Raw genomic sequence first — 20,957 nt, forward strand, 5'->3', positions numbered from 1 at the left:
TTTCAACTATTGATCGCGATTTTACTTCAGAATTTGTTCGCAATATTGCTTATCAAAATTATATCTCTATTCTCTCATTTCTGTTTAGTCAATATCATTACACTCCTATTGTCTAATAACATGCTATTAATTTTCTTAAAATTAAAAAAAAAATATCAACTTTTAAAAACAGAAACTTAACATCCTTAGGTCAATGGATTTTGATGTGAGATACATTTAATCTGTTTTTCTTTTTTTATTTTAAATAATTGAATATTTATAGTTGTTATGGGTCTTACATCATGTAAAACGAATTTTCTTAAAGTAAATTTACTTTTTCTTCAATCTTTCTTACATATTTATTAAAAAAAAATTATCCAAAAAAAGATGTTTTAGAATGAAAAAAAAATAGAAAAATCTTCATTTATAGTCTTTCTTGAATGTATACGTTTTGATTTTTTTCTTTTTTAAAAAATTCAATTTCTAGAAAAATCGAGAAAAAATCATTTTCTTCTATTTTTTAGGATGCCATACCCCATTGAAATCTCCTCTCAGGACGCCATAAACTATTCAATTATGGTGTAAACTTCTCAAAAATTGAATAGTTTACATCAGGACGCCTTAGGACGCCAACTCTTTACGCGCCCAAAAAATTCAGACAGTAATGAATTATTGTAGTACGGTTAAAGTTAATTTGGAAAATGGAACTGTTTTTGAAAATGATATTCGCGATTGTCAGATTATGAAATCATGGTTGGGAAAAATTATTGATTTGGATCAGAAAATAGCAATGAAATTACTATATTACTAGATAACTATGTTAAAAAGAGAAAAAAACAAAAAATTCTGTGAAATTTTTGTTAACAACAACCAGAATTTTTGTCCTTAACTTCGATTGTGATCTGTTTGCAATCGCCTTTCTTCGGGTAGTGTTCGTAAAGAGCTGTAACAACATTATCAATTAAAGCTTCAATTCCTTCTCCTGTTTTTGCTGAAACTGCAAAGAACTGATATCCTCTTTCTTCAGCCCATGTGCAAGCATCTTCTACTACGTGATAGTTTTCTTTCAGTAAATCAATTTTATTTGCCACAATAAAAATAAGTCTTCTATCATCACCAACAGACTTGAATAAATGAATCCATGACTCAAGCCTATCATATGATTCGGGCTGACTTACGTCAAAAACTGCAAAGGCAGCATTGACATTCCTGCAATATACAGGAACTAAAGACCGAAATCGTTCCTGACCAGCAGTGTCCCATATTTCTAAAGTAATCTGCTTTCCGTTGTATTTTCTGAATATTTGGATAAAATCGACACCGACAGTTGAAGATTCTGCATTATCAAATCGATCTCCGTATATATTTCTTATAATGGATGTTTTCCCAACAGCTGATTCTCCAATTGTGGCAATGCGAAATGGAGCTTCAAACATTTATTTTTGGAGTTCGACGAATAATTTATAAAATTGTGAAGAAATAATCTTTTAAGAGTGTCTTCACGCCTGTATAATGATTAAGGGACAGACTTTATAAGGTAGTCACAAAATCTAAGTAGTGAGGCTCTCAAAAATTGAACCGTACTCCATACAAAATTTGTGTACCCTCACTACTTAGATTTTGTGGCCTTCAATTGAGAGGTTAGTTTTGATAGAGCACGTTATAAAATTAAAAGGGAAAAATAAATAAAATTTAAACATTTAATTATATATAATGTAAGGAGTGTAATTCCAAATTTTCTAAAAACTATTCAAATTTGAGCATTTTTTGGAAATAGTAAATCTAATATGTACATCTAATAACAACATGATTCATCACCTTTTCAAGCTCTGCAGTCAATTTTTTGAAATTTGATTGAAATAAATGTAGCAAAAATTACATTTCATTAGGGAATATATGAGTTTCTCTGGAAACAGGCCGATAAATTTTAAATTTTGTCCAATCAACATGAATGCATTGAGAAATTTGGATTGATTTTCTGGTAGAATCTGGAACAATTCAACCATGTATAAATGGATCATGTAATCATCAGGAAATGTTAGTGTTAGAGTTCAAAAGAAACAGAATGAGTGGAAATCAAACACAATCTGAATAATTTTAAACGTATACAATCTTTAAGTTTGTATTTTGAATTCTACATATATGATTGTGTAATTCGTTCTTTCAAATTTTCGAATTCAGGCATGTTTTGATAAAATTCATTCCCAAAAACGTCAATTAAAAATTAAATTTAGTGTATTTTAAATATATATACGTATTATATTTTATAAATTATATTAAATTCGCAAAATTTTAAGTTTTAAACAAAAATAAAAAATGTTCAAAATATGAAATTATGCATAGGATATTAAAATTTACATGTTAGCAATTTTTTTGAATTGCTTTCAATTTTCATATTGAAATTTTTAAGATTTTTTCTGAAATAATAAGCAAGAATATCAACCTAAATAATATTAAATTCCATGCGTTAATTTCCCCTCAAAAGTCATTGACCGCCTCTCAATCTAGATTTTGTGAGTACTTTATAAAGCTCTCTTTTGTTGTTCCTTATAAAATTCTCATGACGCCCATGATGCATACATTTTTATTTTTGAATGTAAAAAGAAACCACCATATTTTCTTTCCCAATTGCTAATTTATGCAATAATGAAAATGAATCCACATCCTTTTGGCTAGAGTGGGTCAGCATCAATTCAGATAAATTCGAGACCTGAGATGACGTTGCAAAAATTTATAAAGGGTAATGTTTACCAAAATGAAATTGAGAAAAAAAGAGACGTTGATCGGAATTTTATTTTTTGTCATGAGTGAAATCAAGAAAGAAACACCTACTTTAAAGTGTATCGTAGTGGGATCAAGCGGTGTTGGCAAGACATCATTGATTGAATATCTTATTAATGGGAAATTTAATGAAAATACCCAGCCTACAATTGCAGTTGATTACAAAACGACAATCCTCGAAATTGATGGCCAAGAAGTTAAAATGAATATATATGATACTGCTGGACAAGAAAAATACAAGGCTCTCTCACGATCTTATTTCCGAAAATCAGATTGCGTTTTACTTGTTTTCGATCTAACAGAAAAACAATCTTATGATGATGCGAACGCATGGTATCTGGAAATACTACAGAACTGCGATTTTGATTCGAAGATTTTATTAGTTGGAAACAAGGCGGATGAAATCAATACTCGAGTCATATCAAACACTACGGCAGAGCTATATGCTAAAAGTAGAAATATCATTTATATTGAAACATCAGCGAAGACAGGAGAAAATGTTAGGGAAGCCTTTTTCAGAATTGCCTGTGAAGCTTACAGATCCAATGAGAAAGAGATACATGATGATGTTCCGTCATTAACATTGCAAAGCATGCTAATGAAGAAATGCTGCTAAAATCAGTTCATTTATTAGGAAATAATTATATTTCATATATTTAACACTGTTGCAGGAAGGAATTTTATATGAAATCCGGAAAATGATTTTAGATTTCTCAAAAAAAAAAGCAGATCAATACTCAATTCCCCTCCATTTTTATTTATAATTTATTACACTATGATGTATAACTTTATATCGGATATGATTACACATCAATTTTTTAATTAAGGTGCTGCATTCAAATTAATTCAATAAAACTTCCCAATTTTCAAAAGGATTCTACGATAAAGGGACCTTAATTATAAAAACAAAGTTTAAATAAACAAATTGTATTTAGTTCTTTAATTTAACAAGTGTAATTTGATTCCTATTTAAAATACCCAGAACTTTCAAGATATCTAATTTGCTTTTTTGATGAATTGTTCTTTATTGATCAGATCTTTTATATTCAAACTTATTTACTACAGTTAGTATATGTCAGCAGCACAATCAATAAATTTTAGTTTGTATAATCGCGGTATCAAATAAATTCCAGATGAAGACAAACAGGCAAAGACACTAGTTCTCCAAGAATATCATTGGACTGGAAAGCCTTGTTTCACTAATGGATGTACACTGCAATATCTTTTTTTGCCGAAATATAGGTTTTAAATAGGTGAGAAAATAAAGAATTGTAGAAAGAAAAATATCCTTTAGTTGTTGCGGCCTAAAGAAACAGACTTTGATTAGTAATGGCACAAAAATAAATCTGGCATTAGATTAGATGATAATTTATTCCTCATCAAAAGAATGATTATTAAAATGCTTTCACTAACTAGTCAAAATATGCTTTAAATGATTTGCTAATTCTAAAGATGAATTAATTTGATTGAATTTTGAGTGAAAATGATTATTATATCTGTTTAATTCCATTTCTATCACACTTCAGTTTTTGAAGGAAGTATAGGCGCTTCATATTATATAACATTTTGGAAAATTTTCAATAATAATGTAAGTTATAATTGTTTCTATTAATTGCTGATATTTTTGTAAGACTTGTTGTTTAAGATATCAAGTTTATTACAATCAATTTCAAATTAAAAATAATATCCAATATTAAATCATTGTATTTTCGGCTTTGATTGAAGTTGTATGTATGTACCATATCATCTGATTCGATAATGATAAATTAATTGCTATCTCATTAAACTAAATGTACTGAATGCATGAAAACTAAAAATCATTTGGATAAAATAAGATTAATCGGTTAATCGATTATTAAAGATTTTAATAATCTATATAGTTAACGCTCATTGGCCAATTTTAAAGATATGACGAAAAAATGAATTAATTTTTAAAGGAATCAACTCTACAGTTGAGTTTTATTTAAATTTAGAAGCAATATAACGTGTAGTTATTTGACATTAATCAAAAATCCTTTAATTTGATCGGGGAGAAAGAGGATAAAAAATTCCTCCATTCAAACCCAATTGACAATTCACTTCAATATTTGAATGCATTCACAAACTCTGTGAGCGTGGTTCGGAAAATTGATTCTTCAAAATATTCGTTTTAAAACTATAGATACTTGATCCGCACTTAATAAACATCACATCATAGTTAAAAAATAAAGTAGATATCAATTCAATTTCCTCAATAGCTTTTTGCCACCTCAATCAAAACAAAACTCTCCAAGAAAAAAAATACAATGAAATCTATTTGTTGAAACTAAACACCTCCAACTAGTGTAGATTGCATTTTACTAAAACGTTTTTATTTTATTCATTGATTTTATGTGCACTAGCCTAATTTTTTATTTTAAGGATTCCAACAATAAAAACATAATATGAAAAATTACCCGTTAAATATCATTCAAAATTGTGGCATTCATAAAGTATTCAATCGTTGTCCTTCATCAATCAAATAATATTGCGATTATTTACAAAATGTGTGTTTACTTAACTAAAGTGAAATAATTCTTTAGGATAAAGTTCAAATTCAAATCGCTTTTCAATTTTTTTCTGTTTTGTGAAAGTTTTTAGTGAAACTACTTTGCGAACATGGATGTAATTCAAGAGCTCAATAGAAAAAATAATTCGTTTGGAAAACCTCATCCTAAGACACAATTTACATCTGTTGAAGATGCAAGGTTAAAAAAGTATGTTCACTTATACGGTGATACTGATTGGAATTTAATATCGAAAATGATGATTACACGTAATCCTAGACAGTGCAGGGAGCGATGGAACAAATTCCTATCTAATTCCATCAATAAAGAGCCATGGACAGAAGAGGAAAACACTTTATTGATTAAGAAATATAAAGAACTTGGTCCAAAATGGATGAAAATTTCACGCTACTTTAATGCTAGGACTGATGTGTATCTGAAGAATAGGTGGAATATTATCATGAGAAAAGAGAAATTAAAACAAAAACAAGAATTATTAGAGAAAGCACTTCAGGAAAAAAGAGAAAAAGAATTTTTCCAAGTACTGGATGAGAAATTCGAGTGTACGGATTTTTGTGAATTATTTGATCCGAATACAAATGCTGTGGACCAAGAGCAGCTAAGTAATGCTTTTCGAATGTGATGCAAATGTTTTTATACTGTTGACTAATTTGAATAATTTGATAGACATTCAAATTATTTTAGATATTTTTCATTTTACAATATCTGTTCATTATTAGAATTCTCCAATACAGACTTATGGATTTTTAAACAATTACATACTAGAATGTTTAAACAATATCAAAATTCAAAAAATAAAAAATTATTAAAATTGAACCTTTCCTTTTTATGTTGGTAATGCTTTGGAATGAAAAAAGCAAAGCTCCTTATTGATTTTAAAAAAATGAAAAAATTAATTTATATTTTTTAAAATAAATTGTTTATATTTGAATCTCTGCATGCAAACTTTGCTTGCATTCATTCGGATTAAATAATTACTTGAGTTAAAACGTCACGAACAATTTCTTCTGTGACCTCATTATTCCAACCAAATGGTTTATTGCCCATTGATTCCATGACCAACTTTGTAGTCTTTTCGACATCATTTTCACCAACTTTTTGGTGTGTGTATTCAGAAACTTTGAGAACATGTCCAATTTCCAAAATCCATTTTTCAAGATTATCAATGAAGGCATCGATTTTTTCTTCATCAGTTCCATTATAGATGTCAAAAACTCTTTCAGCACATCTTGCCATTAAATAACCTCTTGTCTTCTTGAAATGTCTTAAAAAGGATGGTGAAACCATAGCTAAAGAAGCGCCATGATCAATTCCGTACATAACTGTTAATTGATGTCCTATCATATGTATACCAGCGCATGTTTGCTTTCCAAGAGATAAAATCTGATTTAATGCGAAAGAAGCAGCACAGATTAAGCGACCATGTATTTCAATACTTGCTGGTTTCTTAAATATTTCTTTACTGATATCAACTAATTCTCTCATTACTGACATGTAAAGATTATCATTCAATGGAATTGTTTGACCTGTCAAAAACAGATCAATGCAATGTGTCATTGCATCATAAATGCCACTGCGTAATTGTCTGTCTGGTAGTGTTAATGTATAACGTGGATCTAATAAAGAAAACTTTGGATATACTAATGGATGTGAAAATCCAACCTTCTTCTCAATGCTGCGGCGAGAAATAACCAAGCCATTGTTCCATTCTGAACCTGTAGCTGGTAATGTTAAAACTGTTCCTAATGGAATTGCTTTTGTTGGTGTGATTTTTCTCATCAATAAATCCCATGGTTCGACGTTTTCATCTAAGAGAGCAGCCATAGCAATAAATTTTGTAGCATCAATAACGGAGCCTCCTCCAACAGCTAATAAATAATCTGGCTTGTATTCTCGAACTTGTTTGATGATTTCTAAGCAAGTATCATATTCTGGATTTGGTTGTATTCCACCCGACCAAATGTATTGGCATCCATTGTCTGTAAGTGCTTTGTTAACATCTTCGCGAGCTCCATTTTTATCAATTGATCCACCGCCAAAAGTGCAAAGAACTTTTGATCCAGATGGAAGGAATTTCTTGAGATGCTCTACTACAGCTACTTCACCAAATCCAACCTGTGTTGTGTTGCTCTAAAACCAATACATTATTGGAAAGTGAAGTGAAATGCATCAATTTTGAATTCTTTCAAAAAAACAAAACCCTTTCGTTCTAAATTTAAATTATACTCAAACTAATATAATCGAAATTAATATCGATAAGATTTATTGAAAAAATTCTGAAAACTTCTCCATCAACATTTTTAAAAAAAATATGTGTATATAAGATTTCAAATAATTTCATGCTATTTGACGATTGTCCGGCCAATTGTGTCAAAAAAATTTTTTAGAGAGAAATCAAGATATTGAATGCATGCTATTGTTTCACGCATTCATGATCTTATTACAAACTTGATGAATGCGTACAATTTAGTTTGTTTCGGGATCATATATGCTTTCCTTTTTACAGCAAAATTTTATATCCCATTTTTTTGTTGTAAATATCAATGATTGGGTGACTCATGAAAGGTCAGCTCTTCATTATGCAGCAGAAACATAAAGGAATAAAAAAAAATTATTAATTTCAAAAGATGCGAATTTCAATGATAAAGGTGAATTTGAACAACCATCTCTTTATATTGCAGTACAAAAAATAGCATAGAAACACTTGTTTCACCGATCTCCTTCTTTCATTTGGTCATCGGTTCTTATTGTTGTTATTCTAAGAAATTCATATTAGAAAGAGTTCCGGAAGATTTTTCGAAACGTAATCTTAGACTTTATAGTTAGAAAAGAAGATATTTATAAAAATTTCAAACAATATCATTAATTTTTACTCCCATAGCGAATATCTATTTATACACTATTTTCATTTTTAAAAACCATTCATTTCAGCTTCATTTTATCCAATATATGGTTTGAACTATCTTATTTTCAAATTAACACTTTTCCGACGTTTTGACAGGAGTGAGAAGCGACCCAAAAATGTCCGAAAACTGTAATTCTCTAGTATGTGATTATTTTTGCTTTTAATACCGAACAGCATTTGAATCAAAAAAATAATCGTATGCTATAGAATTTCGGTTTATGATTTTAATCATTTTTACATGACAACAGTTGAAATAGATGGATTCAAATATGTAGTCCATTATCCTGGCGGAAAATGCTATTCTAATGGTAAATATAACAGTACTGCTGATGGTTTTGCTTGCTTCGAAGCGATTGTCGAACAAAATCCTGCGTTAGTTGATGAAATGATCCGGGATGTGTTATCATTAACCCCAGAAACTACAAATATTAAATCAGTCAATGGAACTATTTTTGATAGTAAATTTTGGAACACATTTATCTTTTTAGCTCAAATCTATGATCCCCAATTTCAAAGTTTTTTCTATGCTTCACTTATGACTCTCATATTAAAAAGAGTTCCAAAAGATTTTCCGAAACGTAATCTCAGACTTTATAATTGGATAAGAAGATATTTATAAAATTTTCAAATAATATCATTAATTTTTACTCCCATGGCGAGCATCTATATAAATATTTCCTAGAATGGTTTTTTATTTGAAGCTCATATTTTTGAAAAACTATTCAAAAACTAAATGCTCTCTTTCATTGAATTGAATTCAATCAACGATAGAAATTTATATACTATGAATAATAAAAAAATATCATATTCAATGTCCTATTCTGTACATAAGCTCTGATATAAAAAAATTTAGACATTTACAAATTCATTAAAAAATGGGACCAAAAAATTTTTAATTGATGTGTATTTTCATTTTATAAAACAAGTCACTTCAGTTTCATTGTATTCAAAAGTATATCATAGAAAATTTCACATTATATTATATAATTTGAAATATCTTATGATTTGTTATAAGTATTATTAATTCAATGCTAAATAATCGTAGTTTATAAAATTGATTCAAAATTTCGGTTTTTGATTTTAATCATTTTTAAATGACAACTTTTGTATTAGATGGATTCAAATATGTAGTTCACTATCCTGGCGGAAAATGCTATTCTAATGGTAAATATAACAGTACTGCTGATGGTTTTGCTTGCTTCGAAGCGATTGTCGAACAAAATCCTGCGTTAGTTGATGAAATGATCCGGGATGTGTTATCATTAACCCCAGAAACTACAAATATTAAATCAGTCAATGGAACTATTTTTGATAGTAAATTTTGGAACACATTTATCTTTTTAGCTCAAATCTATGATCCCCAATTTCAAAGTTTTTTCTATGCTTCACTTATGACTCTCATATTAAAAAGAGTTCCAAAAGATTTTCCGAAACGTAATCTCAGACTTTATAATTGGATAAGAAGATACTTATAAAAATTTCACTAATATTTATTTTTTTTAATCATTTTAACATTTAAATTTGATTTTGTGAGGCTTGTCAAAAATGATAAGTGTACCCTTAAACTATTTTTGATCAAAACATTTAAATTGAACTAATTTTTTTCGAAGAAATACCTATACTTTTCGAGCAATATTATTTGTATATAATGTATTACTATGACTCATGCATGTTTGCTTTACATCCCGAACGTAAAAATTTTCCAATGACATTTGAAAGTTACCTACCTGAAATATTAAAGAGAGCAGCTATCAGAAGAAATCATGAATATTTTTACAAAACTTTATGGAAATCGAATCAGTTTCAATTCGGAGCTGCAAAGAAGGTAATTTTTTTTTTGCTTCAACACGAGGGCAACACGGATGTATACTTCACAATTTCAGAGATCATATGTTAACTAAATACATTCCATCGCGCAGGAATGTTTTACCAGACAATGAGTTGGAAAAAAATAAGTAAGAAAATTTGTTAATAAAGTTCAACCAGAAGAATTCTTAATCTTAGACCCAGAAACAAATAAACTTGCTCAATACAACTCTCGAACATTCAACCGATTTAGAAACTCACATGTGAGAAATAATTTGAATCCATTAGTTTTAATGACTCATTCTATTGGAAAGGGACCGTATCAACCTTTTCATTTTGATGAAGACTATGAATGGTATCAAAACCTTTTAAACTGCGTTGAATACTCTAGCCCTTTAAAGGGTGCACCCGTATGTACGTTTATTTGAGAGGAGGAGGATTACCCTCTCAATTTTGAACGCTTCGTTTAAACATTTGTAAATTGACTAATGATTAGAAATATATTATAATTCTTTTATTAAGGGGAGGGGAAAAATTAATATTCTTACAATAAAAAACTGAAAGCTTTACAAAAAAAAAATATCATGAAATAATAAATTAAAAGTTCTCTAAGATCCTTCTTCTGAGATTTTCAAGTCGATCGATAGGCAACTCATAGAATTCGTCTCGAGACTGGCATCCTGTGAAATACTTAAGCCTTTCATCGTCAACAAACCATTCGACACATGAAATGGCGCCATAAACAATGCACATGTCTTTGGCTGTGCAGTCATTAGGAATAACATCGAACTTCCTGATGCCTTCAGCTTCGTTCATGCCGCGCTTTGCAATACCAGCGATTCGAGCTCGTGCTTCGCTGCAAAGTTTCTCAGAGAAGTTCTTATCGTAGATTGGCATCAAAGGAACATTTTCGACAAGTCCTTCAAGAGATTTCCTGACGTCTTCAGCGTATGTGTATCTTCCTATTGCGTGGTGTACGAATGCTGCGAAGATAGGGTTCTTCACTTGATCTTTGTACTTAGAAATCTCTGCTTTGCTTTGGTTCGCCTGCAATGGAGACATCAAACCTAGAACTGCGTTGCAAATAGGTTCAAAACCTTTAGGAAGCTCCATGCCTTGTGATAATTCTTCGTCGTCTTCGTCTGACCTGCTGACGAACTTGTCGACATCGATGGGAACTGCTGTCGAATGGCCTCCAAACTTTGTAAGCTCCCAGCCGTTTTCAGACAGGAAGTCGTAGAAATACTCTGATTCTGCGATGATTGTGAAGCAGTTGATCAATGTTCCTCTGATTACTAATGAACTTGAGTTAGTCGCCGTCTCAAGTAACTTTCCTGGAATGTTGTACTTCTTCACGTATTCAAGAGATAAAAGGGATGATGCGAAATGTGCCAATGCAAACATTGCACCGCGAATATCATCGATGTTGACACTGTTATCGAGAATTTGGATCAAATATGGAACTTGTTCAGCAAGAATCTCAACACCCTTCTCATACTTTGACATCATTCCGAACAAATGAGGAGGAAGAACAATAGTCTTTTCGTCTAATGGTGTCAATCCTGGATAAGCATCAACGGCAGGTTTCGGTTTCTTGAGGAATGACTGTTCAACAGCTTTGTCGAATGCGAGGAAGTAATCATTGTTTCCGTCTTCCATCCACCAATCGACAACATCGCTGACTGTGCAGTTGCTCAGAGCTGTTGGAGTGGAGAAGATGTAAGAGTATCCAATGGGACCGTACTTGCAAAGGATGCTGTGAACTTCTTTGTCGTTTGCACAGTATTCTGTAGCTTTAGGATCGTCTTGAACAACTTCATATAAAAGTTGCAAGATTGGGGAAATTCGTTGATTGATCTGGTCTTGTTTGAATGTTGAAACAAGTTGTTTAAAGTATGGAATGATCAAGTTAACGAATGCTGTTTCGAAATAGTTCTTCACGAAACGTTTCTCTCGAAGAGATTGAATCGCAATGTGGGAGATTTCGACTTTTGGAGATAACATGAATTTCATGTAGACGGGAGATGCGAAATCGAACTCTGGATAAAGTTGAAGCATAGACATCGCAAATGTAGCGGAAGGAATGTTTGTGATTGCCGAGGAAAGAGTAATAAGGGCCGGTTGGATGTCCCACTTCTGAAGGATTCCAATTCCTTGTGACATAGTCATCATCATGCAGACAGTTCGGAAATGAGACCATGCGGGACTGTCATTACGTGGGGAATCGTGTTTCCTAAGCGAATGAACTGAAAGTGTAAGCGCGTTCTTGAAATTAACACAATTTTCAAGCATCTTCAAACCAGTGTCGTTGGAAAGAAGGAGTTTAACAAGAGCAACTAAGGAATCAGCAACATCGTGCGTGCGAGTAGGTTCGATCGTCATAAATGGGCCACTGAAATAATTTAATAAATCTTTGTAGAAAACGGTCTGTGGAGCTCCGTATGCTTCTTTAGGATTGTTTGGAAGAACAATAGTAAGGTAGTTGTAGATGTAGTTCCAGTCCCAGCCGGTATTATCTTGAGGTAATTCGGGACAATTGATTAAGATTCGGTTGTTTTGGACTGGTTTCATAGTAGCTCGTAATATTTCGGCATTGTTCGAGGATGAAATGAAGATTTCCTTGTTTTCTGTATAAGGAGCATCAAATGACTCGTAAGGTTCAAGTAAACGGATTGCAGGATCGTTTGTAGGAAGCTTCTGCTTGAGAATATCGTATAGGCCGCTTGAACGGAGCTGATAAAGTAAAAATCCGATATATCCTGTCAAAACGGTTGGTTTCTTGTGCCAAGCTTCGAGAGTATTTGCAAGAATGGTTGAAATAGATTTTGTATCATGCTCAATACAGATTGCAATGTCCTCAAAAGTTTTTGATGGAATAATGAAGCCTAAAAGGCCCGGCCACGATTGTAAAATGTATGTTAATGCTTTTACCGATGATGCTATTGTTTCTGGTTTAACTTCTTCGACAGAAATGATAGGTGAGATGATTCTTGATAAAGTGTGCTTCGGAATGAATGGCGAATAAATATTTTCCAGGCAATAGCAGATGAGATTGACTAGATTAACATCAGCTGTCTCAACTAATTTATCGACAATGATGTTGATTATTTCTGTTTTACATGAAATATCTGGATTTACTGTAATTGCTTCACAGAGATAGGCAAATATTAACGGAGAATAAGTATTATTCGGAATGCTGTAGGCATTAACTAATGCTCTACCGATGGTATCTGATAATGTTTGCCTTCCTTTTAATTGCAGTAAAACATGCCTGAATACAGCAATTCTCTCTTCATCAACTTTAGGTGCAGGATCTGGAAGTGGGTTTCGTAAACTGATTGCTGCTAAAGAATCAATGTTGAATTTCTCGAAAATTGATTCATTAGCGAATATTTCGAGTGATAATAAAATTCTTAGAATGGCAGCACGATTGGCAAATGATGATTGCATATACAGGCATTGAAGATATGACACAGATAAGAATAATTGAGTGTCATCAAGTACTACTTCTTCAGCATCACACTCTAGGGCATGAAAGAAATGTAACAGAGTGTCTTGTTGTGGATGAGTTCGAATTAATTCCCTCAAACAAACGGTAAAGAATTCACCATCCATTTGATTTCTTTATCAAGTTTAGAATTTTTGAAATAAATTTGTCACTTTACAATTCTGGAATGTTGCGTTTATGATAGAAAGCATTTTTATTTGAAAAATACAGCACTCATACAAAAATCTGACAAATCAAGTTCTGGAATGGAAAAACAATAGCTTTGAACTCAACTTGATAAAAAATATATCTATGAATATGGCTGTATCCTACATGATAATACCAGCAGCAGATATTAACATCATTCTACAAATTTTCATATTGGCTAGATTTTTATGGGAGTTTCACTCGTTGTTAATAGCTACTTAGTGACTCAGTGATGCTAGTAACTACTCAGTGAGTATTTTAGATGTTTTTTTTTGATATTGATTCTTCGAATCTATAAAGGAGATATTTACAATGCCATTATATTTCTTGCTTCTATATTTACAATGTGTACTATTTTCATTTATAAAAAAATATAAAATACTCGGATGAATCTTTGAGATCATGGAATCAAATAAAAGTGACAAAAGTGTACGTTAAGTACTCAAAATTTAAAGTATGGAAGAGAGAGTTACGGAAATTCTAAAGCAGGCTGGAATCAATGCACCACCAGAAATTATCAAAGAATTTTGTCAAAGTCTTGAAGAATCACAAGATATTAATGTTAAAAAAGAAAATAAGAAATTAAAATCAACAAAAAAGGCAAAAGGGAAAAAGAAATCAACTAAATTAGGGCCATCATCTTCTTTACCAAATGAAATGGAAATGTGGGAAGAAAAGATGGCAATTTGGGAAAAGAAAGTTGAAGCATTAGACAGGCAATTGCAAGAATGTTCAGATATACATAGTTCCTATTCTTCCAGCTTTATTGGAAATCAATATCAAGAGAAAAACGATCCGTTGTCAGCATATCCAGTTCTAAAAGAAGGTCCTCATGGATTCATTCATCCACCTAATTGCATGAAGCCAATTAGGAAGCGATTTCCTATATATCAAAGCGAAAAATTCTCACTTGCACCTAACTTTGTATCAGAATTGAGAGAACGCGAAAGGAGAGAGCATCCCTATATTCCAGGCAATGAAAATAGGCAAGATGCTCTTAGGTGGAGAATTAAGGAACGACTTATTTATAGCCATCCTGATTACTATCTCAGAGAGCAAAGGAAATAATCAAATTCATATTTATTGTTGTTTTTATTGAATTGTAAACTTATTATTTGATGTATTCAATGAGAAAGTATCGACTTAATGGTTACCCATTCTTCATTTAACAGTAATTATGTTCAATATTTTATTATTTTTCATTTTATTTGTGAATTATCAATTCTAATGCTAATCATCGAATTTTCTATCAAAGTTTTGTGTCATATTTTGAATGTTAGCTCTTAATCACTGTCATTATTTCTCACAGAGTGGATAATAAATTTTTTGCGCGTTTACTAAAAAAATATTTTAAAAACAGATATGGCGCGAACATCATTAGTTGATGATGCTGCGCTTGGCGAAGAGGACGACTTCGGTGATGGTTCTTTTCAATTAGATATATCGGGAATATCTGGTTTTGGAACAGATTTAGATGCAACTAATGATATGCTTTCACTACAAAACAGTCAAACACTCAGTCCATTAAATCCAAGTCGTTCGAATTCAAAATTAAGTAATAAATCAGGTTTAGGGTCAGTTGGGACGATAAATCAACTGGAGCGAAAACAAAATCGGGCTTCGAAGGCAATTCCTCTCGAAAATATAATGGAGCAAGAAGATGATGATTTACCAGATTTCAATTCAGCAGATGAATTAATGGCAAAGCCTCTTCCTACTATTGACGAAAAACCACTAGCAAAAACCACTCCAAATCCAGTACCGGTCGATAACAACGCAAATCTGAATACAAGAACAAAACCAACGGGATTTGATCCAATTCCAATGCCAAACCAGCCAAAAGCTGAACCACCTAAACCATCAGTATCCAATTTTGATCCTGTTCCTATGCCAAGTACACAACAACAGCCTCAAAATGAAGCAATTCCAACACCTGATATTCCTTCTACTACTGGTACAAGAAGGTTATTAACTGGTGGACTACTTTCAAGAAAGAATTTACTTCAAAATACTCCATCAACAGAAACTAAACCAGAGCCAAAGAATGATGATCTTTTTGGAGATATTCCTTTCCCTGCGCTGCCATCTGATAAGCCTAAACAGCAAGTACCTGAACAACCACAACCTGTTCAAATTAATCAACAACAAAATCAACCAGTTAATATAAGCCAAACACCCGCTCAAATGCAGCCAGTCATGCAACAAAATCCACAAATGGCAACTACTATTCCAAATAATCAAATGCCTCAGCAGCAAATCCCAATTCAAGCAAATCAAAATCAAATTCAAACACAACCTATTCCTATGCAGCAAAATCAACCACAGATGACTATGGTATCCCCAATGCAAACGATGCCTATGCAGAATAACCAAACTCAAGTTCCAATGCAGATGCCAATGCAACCACAGCAGCAACAACCATCTCCAACTATGCCACAGCAAATGGGCATGATGCAAGGTGTTCCTATGCAGCAAACACCGCAGCAAATGCCAATGCAAGCAACTTCACCACTAACAATCCAAATTCCTCAACAAAATAACCAATTTTCGCCAAATGGAACTCCTTATGGACAGCCATACTATTCTCAGCCACAGTCCCAAGGTCAATACTATTTTAACAACACTCCAAGTCCACCTCCTTACTCAGTCTATCCATATTCTGTCCAATTTCCACTTGAACTTGGTTTTTCAAGTTCATTAGATCGATCCATTGCTAATTTCAAGCGTATTTTTAGCAGCGAATTTTCATCAATAATAAGATCTCAAAATTTACAGCAGCAACAGAATGGTTTTGACTTCGATGACTTTACTGATAAACTTGCTAATGAAATTTCTCAAATAATCGAAGCTCCAATCCAACCTACAGATATCGATGTCCAAAACATCACCAGAAAGGTCTCAACAGCCATTGATGAAAATACTAAGCATGTAACTAATATTCTTTCCGAGGCAGAAGTCAGAAATTCCCAATCTGCAGATCATCATATTCAGGAACTCAAGCAATTACAAGAAGAGCTTGATCATTTGAGAACATCTTTCAAGCAAAGTAGTGATACCATCATCAGAGAACTTGAACGCGAAAGACAAAATTCGGCCGCAATTAGAGAAGCAGAAAACAACAGATCCAGAGAACTTGAACAAAGGCTCAGGAATCTTAAACTGAGGCAGATCGAGTTAGATACAAGATTCAAGAACCAAGCATTAGAAAAAGACTCATTTGATAGGACACAAAAATCATTTGAACAGAAAAGAAGGGATTGGGAAGAAGAAACACTACCAAAACTATATGATGACAATAGCTCTGTTAGAAGAAGAATCATTGATGAGTTAAGTGCATTTAGAACAGAAGTTTCTACTGAATCATTCGATGAATTATCCATGGTAATAAATGAAGGATTGAAAGTCATCAAAGATGAAGGAGAAAATCTCAGAAATGAACTTATGGAACTTGAAATGGCTAATAGATGGGTGATGTCAAGACAAGCACCTCCTCCCCAACCTCAAAAGCGAAGTCCGAAGAGATTGAAGAAATCGTCTGTTTTAGATCAAACACAGGAGAAACTAAGTAAGATTAGAAGACAGAGAGTTGAATCAATGAAGGATCTTTCAGATCAACTTTAACATAATTTTGTATTATCTTTTTTTTGTTATTTATATATATTGTTGTATTTTTCGATTAAATTTTAAAATATATTTATTATTGCACTATATGTTGTACAGCATTTTAAGTACAAAAGATTGATTGGATTTCTCATCAATCATGCTACTGCATTTATAAATAAGCCAGAAATAGTATCAAACAACTATTAATTTGTCATTTACATTTCAAAAAATGAATAATTTATTTTGAATTTAAGTGCTTGACAATTTGCATTAACGATCCAAACAAAACGATATGTGATCTTTTTTATGTATGTATTTTAATAGAATTTGTTCAAATGGTCTAAACTCTTTCCATTTCATATTAGGATCATAATAATTCAGTTTGCAGAGAACTAAAAAAGAATGATCATATGGTAAATGTGAATAAGATTTGGTGTGTGCGTGTGTGTGGGAGGGTGGGTGGGTGTAATAAGTTGATGAAAGACCTCTATGTTAATTAAAATTGTCGTTTATAATAAAGTTTTATTATTCAATTAAACTTGATACATGATATGTTAGAATGTTAGAGAACAACAAATACAGATATGAAAGTCTTAAAGAATTGGAGACAATTGGTTGATTGAAGAGCAATGATTTAATTTGATTAAATTATTCACTAAGTCAAATTTTATTTTGAAATTTTTTGTTCAAAGCATAACTGTAGGATTCTTTTGAACTAGTTTAGAAAAAAAAATAGAAGCAAAAATCTGTCACTTTTTTCAAAAAAATGGAAAGTTTTCTTGATGATCCAAATTATCCAAAGCTTAAAGAGATGTGGGAACGATGCCAAAGTTCCCCTGAAAGAACTGAAAAGCTGAATAGCCTTTTAAAAGAAATGCAGAAAGCTGCAAATTCTCAATATGAAATTTTTAGTCTTATGGGCAATAAAGAAGGAATTGTTCAGTTTGTATACAACAATCAAGTCATTCCAATCTTCTATCCTCCTGTAATACCAAATCAATATCCAGTTTTTGAAGGACAAAATCAACAAATTCCAAATAATCAAGAGCAAATATCTCCAAATCAATTAGTTTCAGAAGCAAGTTATTCATATTATGATAGTTATACAGCTGATTACAATGAGTTTGAAAATGATTACAATGAATACGACGAAGACGATCAGTATTATTATAGTTATTCAACCGTGCAAAGCAGCAGTATGGCTGAATATCCACGTGACGATTACTATTCTTCTGAATTCACACGTCAGGAGGATGATATCGATCTTAATCCACCTCAGGTAAGGATTCAAGCTCCATTGGAAGAGAACTCAGAGAATGTTGAACCATTATCTTCTGGTCTTGCTGAAGAAGAAGCTAATGAACCTGTTGCAACAAGAGAAATACAGGAAGAAGTTATAGAACAAGCTGAAACCAAGGAATTACCTGAAGATGATGATTTCGAGAAAGCCACAGCAATACCATTACCAGAAGAACCACAAGAATCCGTTGTTGAAAGAGAATTACATGAAGATGTTGTTGAATCAGCCTCTTCTCAGCCTATTCAACAAGAAGAAGTCAAACAAGAAGAGAAAGAAGCAGTAGAGCCACTTAATGGCCTGAAATTCGATGAAAATTCCAGAACAATTATCAAAGAAGGCGTTGGAAAAATAAGATTCATCTTCCCATTAGATAGCAGTAGATTTAAGCTCAAATCCAACATGATTTTAGACAAAAAAGCAGATATCTCGATGCTTAAAGATTTTGCAACGTTTTGTCCAACAGAAGTTACATTCGAAAACTTCGATGTCAATGGAAAGAACAATTACGATGAAATCTTACAAATCTTCTGCAGAAAAACAGGAGTTAAACTCGTATCTTACGATGAGCAAGATAAGAGACTCACATTCCGCGTGAACAAGTTGAATCAATATCCAATTACAGTACCTCAATTATAAATTATAGAATTTTGTTATTACTATAAAAAAATTACTTTTTTTTTACATTCGGCTGGAATTTTAACTGAAACGAATTCATACAACTGTTAGACTTTTTGATCGAATTCGTACAATTGTTAGCTTACAAAAATGAAAGTTATTTACTCCTTGGGGCTTCTTCGTGAGATTTTTTTTTAATTTTGAAACAGTAAAAAGATAGAGTATGAATAATGTATGCTATTTTTATGTCTATTCATAAAAATATCAATTCTATCATAGCGAAAATGCATCTATGAGTGATATATATTGAATAGTTGTAAACTATTTAATATTTTCCAGTAATTTCTCAAATGAATATATCGCTATATAAATAAAGCATTAAATTTATATTTTTGTTCAGATTTTTTGTAAAATTCCGACTTTCTAAAAAAAAGTAAATAGGACATGGATCTGAATTTCGAATACATTGCTGCTCATATCAGCGATTATATTAATAATGAAAATTTCTTCGATACATTTGAGGTCGAAAATATCAAAACAATCATGAAATATTCACGTTTGACAGCAGATCAATACGTTACTCTTCTGAAACACTCTCAATCAGCTATCAATGCCAAAGAATTATATACCTGTACACGAAAAGCAAATATTACTATCAAAAACTTCCAAGAAGTTGTTTCAGTTCTGAAATCTGTCAAAAAATACATGAAATTCAGTATATTTGATGGTATTATTGATTTTTTAAAACATAATGAGAAAGAAACAAGCTATTCTACTAATAAAACAGAAGCATTTCAAGATAAATCCAAAGTATTCCAAATGAAACTGAAAATGTAAGTAAAAATGCGACCAAAGAAAGAAATATCAAAGTAACTAATGAAAATTACAATCATTCACAAGATATTTTAACTAAAATCACAGAACTTAAAGAATCTAATGATTTTAAAACGGTTTACAAATTCCTTGATGAACTTTCTTCGACAGGAAACCATGACATGATTTCAAAATCAGTCGAAGAAGGACTTTGGAAAAAGATTGCTCCTAAAAAAGATAAATATGATGATCATGGGAGGAATGTTCTTCATTTTGCAAGTCTAGAGGGAAATCTCAGACTCGTTCAATCACTCATCAAATGTGGTTGTGACAAAGAAGAAAAGGATAGTAATGGATATACACCACTCATTATTGCATCAGAAAGTGGTCAACTTGGTGTCGTTCAATATCTTATCTCAGTTGGAGCTAATAAAGAAGCAAAGAATAATCTTGGATATATTCCACTCATTAAGGCATCAGGACGAGGTCAACTTGACGTTGTTAAGTATCTTATCTCAGTTGGAGCTAATAAAGAAGCAAAAACAAAAGATGGAGATACTCCACTCATTATTGCATCACAAAATGGTCATCTTGACGTTGTTAAAAATCTTATCTCAGTTGGAGCTAATAAAAAAGCAAAAAATAATGATGGAGAAACTGCAATGATGGTTGCAAGAAGTAATGTAAGAGATTACTTAAAAACTATTTGTGCCAAATAACTCAATCATATACTTATTTAAAAATTCATTTTATCAACTTTTCAAAATATTTTAATTTTCAATACACTTAAAATGTATTGTCATTTAATTTCCATCTTAGAATGATACTTTGTATTGAACACTTGATTCAAATAGAATACCAGAATGCGGCAAGTGCAACCATTAAAAAAAGTTATTTTTTACAACATAAAAAAAT

General features: G+C 31.8%; 10 protein-coding genes across 10 annotated transcripts, besides 1 other annotated feature; 7 read left to right on the forward strand and 3 right to left on the reverse strand.

The window, feature by feature from the left end:
• Nucleotides 1-626: part of a mobile genetic element that runs on past the window's edge.
• Nucleotides 627-839: 213 nt separating this feature from the next.
• On the reverse strand, nt 840-1,415 carry TVAGG3_0166090 (GTPase protein; the record flags this gene model as incomplete). The annotated part of the gene is made up of 1 exon (XM_001325237.2): nt 840-1,415. One exon carries the CDS (start codon nt 1,413-1,415, stop codon nt 840-842), a length of 576 nt encoding a protein of 191 aa, XP_001325272.1.
• A 1,312-nt stretch (nt 1,416-2,727) lies between these two features.
• Nucleotides 2,728-5,094, forward strand: TVAGG3_0166100 (GTPase protein; the record flags this gene model as incomplete). The annotated part of the gene is made up of 1 exon (XM_001325238.1): nt 2,783-3,376. One exon carries the CDS (start codon nt 2,783-2,785, stop codon nt 3,374-3,376), a length of 594 nt encoding a protein of 197 aa, XP_001325273.1.
• A 283-nt stretch (nt 5,095-5,377) lies between these two features.
• On the forward strand, nt 5,378-6,160 carry TVAGG3_0166110 (RNA polymerase II transcription regulator recruiting protein; the record flags this gene model as incomplete). Its single annotated transcript, XM_001325239.2, has 1 exon — nt 5,398-5,928. One exon carries the CDS (start codon nt 5,398-5,400, stop codon nt 5,926-5,928), a length of 531 nt encoding a protein of 176 aa, XP_001325274.1.
• Nucleotides 6,161-6,272: 112 nt separating this feature from the next.
• On the reverse strand, nt 6,273-7,130 carry TVAGG3_0166120 (iron-containing alcohol dehydrogenase family; the record flags this gene model as incomplete). Its single annotated transcript, XM_001325240.1, has 1 exon — nt 6,273-7,130. The coding sequence occupies one exon, from the start codon at nt 7,128-7,130 to the stop codon at nt 6,273-6,275; it is 858 nt and encodes a 285-aa protein (XP_001325275.1).
• An 82-nt stretch (nt 7,131-7,212) lies between these two features.
• Nucleotides 7,213-7,440, forward strand: TVAGG3_0166130 (uncharacterized protein; the record flags this gene model as incomplete). The annotated part of the gene is made up of 1 exon (XM_001325241.1): nt 7,213-7,440. One exon carries the CDS (start codon nt 7,213-7,215, stop codon nt 7,438-7,440), a length of 228 nt encoding a protein of 75 aa, XP_001325276.1.
• Nucleotides 7,441-10,553: 3,113 nt separating this feature from the next.
• Nucleotides 10,554-13,654, reverse strand: TVAGG3_0166140 (cytosolic regulator pianissimo family; the record flags this gene model as incomplete). Its single annotated transcript, XM_001325242.1, has 1 exon — nt 10,615-13,632. The coding sequence occupies one exon, from the start codon at nt 13,630-13,632 to the stop codon at nt 10,615-10,617; it is 3,018 nt and encodes a 1,005-aa protein (XP_001325277.1).
• A 503-nt stretch (nt 13,655-14,157) lies between these two features.
• TVAGG3_0166150 (uncharacterized protein) lies at nt 14,158-15,002 on the forward strand (the record flags this gene model as incomplete). Its single annotated transcript, XM_001325243.1, has 1 exon — nt 14,168-14,779. The coding sequence occupies one exon, from the start codon at nt 14,168-14,170 to the stop codon at nt 14,777-14,779; it is 612 nt and encodes a 203-aa protein (XP_001325278.1).
• Nucleotides 15,003-15,060: 58 nt separating this feature from the next.
• Nucleotides 15,061-17,415, forward strand: TVAGG3_0166160 (uncharacterized protein; the record flags this gene model as incomplete). Its single annotated transcript, XM_001325244.1, has 1 exon — nt 15,074-17,332. The coding sequence occupies one exon, from the start codon at nt 15,074-15,076 to the stop codon at nt 17,330-17,332; it is 2,259 nt and encodes a 752-aa protein (XP_001325279.1).
• A 389-nt stretch (nt 17,416-17,804) lies between these two features.
• On the forward strand, nt 17,805-19,282 carry TVAGG3_0166170 (C-terminal autoproteolytic domain of nucleoporin nup98 family; the record flags this gene model as incomplete). Its single annotated transcript, XM_001325245.1, has 1 exon — nt 18,081-19,250. One exon carries the CDS (start codon nt 18,081-18,083, stop codon nt 19,248-19,250), a length of 1,170 nt encoding a protein of 389 aa, XP_001325280.1.
• Nucleotides 19,283-19,672: 390 nt separating this feature from the next.
• On the forward strand, nt 19,673-20,874 carry TVAGG3_0166180 (ankyrin repeat protein family; the record flags this gene model as incomplete). Its single annotated transcript, XM_001325246.1, has 1 exon — nt 20,225-20,761. The coding sequence occupies one exon, from the start codon at nt 20,225-20,227 to the stop codon at nt 20,759-20,761; it is 537 nt and encodes a 178-aa protein (XP_001325281.1).
• Nucleotides 20,875-20,957: the final 83 nt, after the last annotated feature.

Source organism: Trichomonas vaginalis, chromosome IV (genome assembly GCF_026262505.1).
Source record: "Trichomonas vaginalis G3 chromosome IV, whole genome shotgun sequence".
In the NCBI taxonomy this organism is placed as follows: domain Eukaryota; phylum Parabasalia; order Trichomonadida; family Trichomonadidae; genus Trichomonas; species Trichomonas vaginalis.